Genomic DNA, 3,354 nt, shown 5'->3' with positions numbered 1-3,354 from the left:
AGAGAAACCGGGGGGGTGGGAGCGCCAGATTGAATGGTACCCCTTGCTGTCCTCAACCAAAAGCCTGGTGGAACATCTCTGCCTTGCGAGCCCTGTGGAACTGCATTAGGTCCCACAGGACACAGATGTTGTTCGATGGAGAGTTCCAGCAGGTAGGAGCCAGGTCCGAAAAGGCCCTGACTCTGGTTGCGAGGACAGCCGGACGTCTTTTGGGCTGGGGATCGCCAGCAGGTTGTTCTCTGCAGGGCGTAATACTTTTTGGGGGGGGACATACCACAGGAGGCGGTCCTGAAGATATGCAGTTGTATGGAAATGCAGTATGAACCACTCTGTGATTCTATACCTTGTGTAATCCACCTTGAGACTGTGAGATAGGTGGGACTATAAGTAATGTAAATAAAATGTAATCCACCTTGAGTCTCGGGGAGGAAGGCAGACTATAAATAACACGGATCAAAGAACGAACACCTGCTTTTAGGATGCACATTACGAACCACATTGAAAGGAGGGGAGTATAAACGTTTTAATAAATTAATAATAAAAATGAAGGAGGAAATGAATATCGCCATTGGCTGAGGCTGGATCTTGCTCACTAGCCACACGGGTGACTTACATAACGGAGAGAAACACACTGAGTACCTGGGTCTGGACAGATGCTTCTTGACTGAGATTGCCGAGCTGCGCGGTATATCTTTTCAGCTCCTCAACCGTTGGAGTTCTTACACTCGATGCAGCACCCTTGGGCAGGATATTTATTTTGGTAGTGATCTAACATTTGGAGAAAACAAAATGTGTTTGGACAAACGCGGGAGATTAACATCACAGGTAGCACACCACGTTCTTCTCAGAAAACCTGACGATTCAAAGCAAGCGGGTCACAAAGATAATCGGGATATTGCTGTGCCTGCTCTCAGCATCCGGCCTGAAACTGGCCTGCAATCCCACATCTGCTGTACCTGTACAAATATATGCAAGTGGGATGTATGCACATGGGGCTGAAATTCTGTCTTATTTATTTTATTTATTAATTCCATTTGTATCCCGCCCTCCCTGCGAACAGGCTCAGGGAGGCTTACAGTAATCGGTACAAGGTACCATAAAATCCATACAAAAACATTTTAAACATCTTAAATCAGTCAGATGATCATAAAGTGCTAGTAGTACTAAACATTCCATCACTAATTGAGATGGCGTGCTATATGATGTAACAGCAGACAATTTCAGATTAAGTAATTGTCTGGCGTCACACGATGGAATGGCTCGGTCTCAAAGCTGGGGCCGGCCCAAACCACAGATGTTGGTGGTAGTGGTGAGGGTGGCTCCTAATTGAAAGCCTGGTGGAAGAGCGCCTGCTTGCAGGCCCTGCGGAACCGTAGAAGATCCCGCAGGGCCCTGATCTCTTCCGGGAGCTCATTCCACCAGTATGGAGCCACCACTGAAAAGGCCCTGGCCTTAGAAGCAGCGAGCCTGGCATTCTTAGGGCCTGGGAGGGTCAATTGGTGTTGTGACCCCGACAGTAGTGCTCTCTGGGGTATATATGGGGAAATCCCTCAGGTATGTCGGATTTCAGACCTTTCAAGGCCAACAGGGCTCATTCTGTATTTTGGTGAACCACAGTGTGGCTTGAAATAATCCAACAAATCAAGAAATGGCATGGTGGGGAAAATTCACGTCAGAGTGTAGAGGAAGAACTACACAAGCGTAAGGAGATAAAGAACGTCACATCTGCTCCGAGGCAGTGAACAAGTGGACAAGCCAAAGACAATGTTGCCAGGTTTATACTACTAACTATTCTCTAAAAGGATATTGTAGTGGCCAGGAGTGGTGGACTCTAATCTGGAGAACTGGGTTTGGGGGAGTGGGGAATCAAACCTGGTTCTCCAGATTAGAGTCCGCCGCTCTTAACCACGACACCAAACTGAATAAACTCAAATTCGGCAATCTCAGGGTGGTAAGCTCCCCTTTAAGCTTCTCTGTTTGAGGACGACTGCTCTTAGGTCAGTGAAGAAATATTCTGGAAGATTAAAATGTCCTCCCACTGGTTTTTGACAGTTGTGGTTTTAAATCTCGGATCTATGTTCACTTACTCTTTTGCGTAGGGGGCTGACCTATCTGTCCGATGTAGAAGGATTAGCTAGAAAGGTATTCGACACTAACCTGAGGTTCAGTGAGTTGGCCGTGAGGTGGCCTCATCTTGAACAGCAGCTCTTCTTCCAAGTACCGCCACTTGTCACCCACCGGGTCCTTTGTGATGAGATCGGGAGGTCCATTTCCCAAGACGGATGCCTCATGACTGATTAGGAGGTGACATGAATGAGAGAAAGAGAGGGAGAGAGAGAGAGAGATTATTTTGTTGAAACGGTCTAGAACCAAGTCTCCTGGACCTAACACAACCAACAAGGAAGCACCCGAAATCTGAGCTCTGTAAAGTTCTGAACCCCAAACAGGTTTATACTTGGCACTGGGTCTCACTGATTTCAAGTGGTTCTGCTTAGGTATGTGGCATAACAGATTTTGTGGTAGAACATCTTGCTGTTCCACACAAAGGCAATGTGAGAATCCCCAGGTCCCATGGAAGCTCTTCTCCCTTCCAGCACTGCCTCAGCTTTGGGCTACTGGGCACCCCACCTCTGACCCCAGGGTTTCCCAGACAATCCAAGCAGCGTGGGAAAGGACATCCTGGTTCTGCCTAGCTTGCTGGAAAGGGGCATTAATGAACTTGGTCCATGCGTCAGGACTGCAGTCTGACCTGAATCAATGCTCCCAAGAAACAACAAAACTCACAGACAGCACAATCCAACACATTCAAGTTCTCGTAAAGCCACTGTTTTCAATGGGTTTGTGCACCTTAACTATGGGCTGGACTGTGGCTAGAAGCCATGTGTGGTTTGTTAAACCTTCACAGTTTATGAACAAAGTCTGAGTCATAAGAACATAAGAGGAGCCAATGTTGGATCAGGCCAATGGCCCATCCAGTCCAACACTCTGTGTCACACAGTGACCAAAAATACCAGGTGCCATCAGGAGGTCCAGCAGTGGGGCCAGGACACTAGAAGCCCTCCCACTGTTGCCCCCCCAGCACCAAGAATACAGAACATTGAGTCCCTATCTATACCTTGTGGCTAATAGCCACCGATGGACCTCTGCTCCATATGCTTATCTAATTCCCTCTTGAAGCCGTCCATGCTTGTAGCTGCCACCACCTCCTGTGGTAGTGAATTCCATGTGTTAATCACTCTTTGGGTGAAGAAGTACTTCCTTTTATCTGTTCTAACCCGACCGCTCAGCAATCCAGTGACACCTTTAAGAAACAAGTAAGATTCTGAGTATAAGCTTTCGTGTGCAACAAAAGCT

General features: G+C 47.5%; 1 protein-coding gene across 1 annotated transcript in view; it reads right to left on the bottom strand.

The window, feature by feature from the left end:
• Positions 1-3,354, bottom strand: part of LOC107115038 (nesprin-2-like) — a gene marked incomplete at its 3' end in the record, with an annotated part of 47,899 nt that overhangs the window by 41,491 nt on the left and 3,054 nt on the right. The window contains exons 2-3 of the mRNA XM_015416644.1: positions 2,158-2,293; positions 640-768 (exon numbers count right to left, since the gene is read on the bottom strand). Coding sequence (XP_015272130.1) covers positions 640-768; positions 2,158-2,293 — 265 coding nt within the window. The remainder of the gene's footprint in view (positions 1-639; positions 769-2,157; positions 2,294-3,354) is intronic.

Source organism: Gekko japonicus, unplaced genomic scaffold (assembly GCF_001447785.1).
Source record: "Gekko japonicus isolate JY-2015 unplaced genomic scaffold, Gekko_japonicus_V1.1 scaffold5472, whole genome shotgun sequence".
In the NCBI taxonomy this organism is placed as follows: Eukaryota; Metazoa; Chordata; class Lepidosauria; order Squamata; family Gekkonidae; genus Gekko; species Gekko japonicus.
This window is presented reverse-complemented; position numbering and strand designations above follow the sequence as displayed.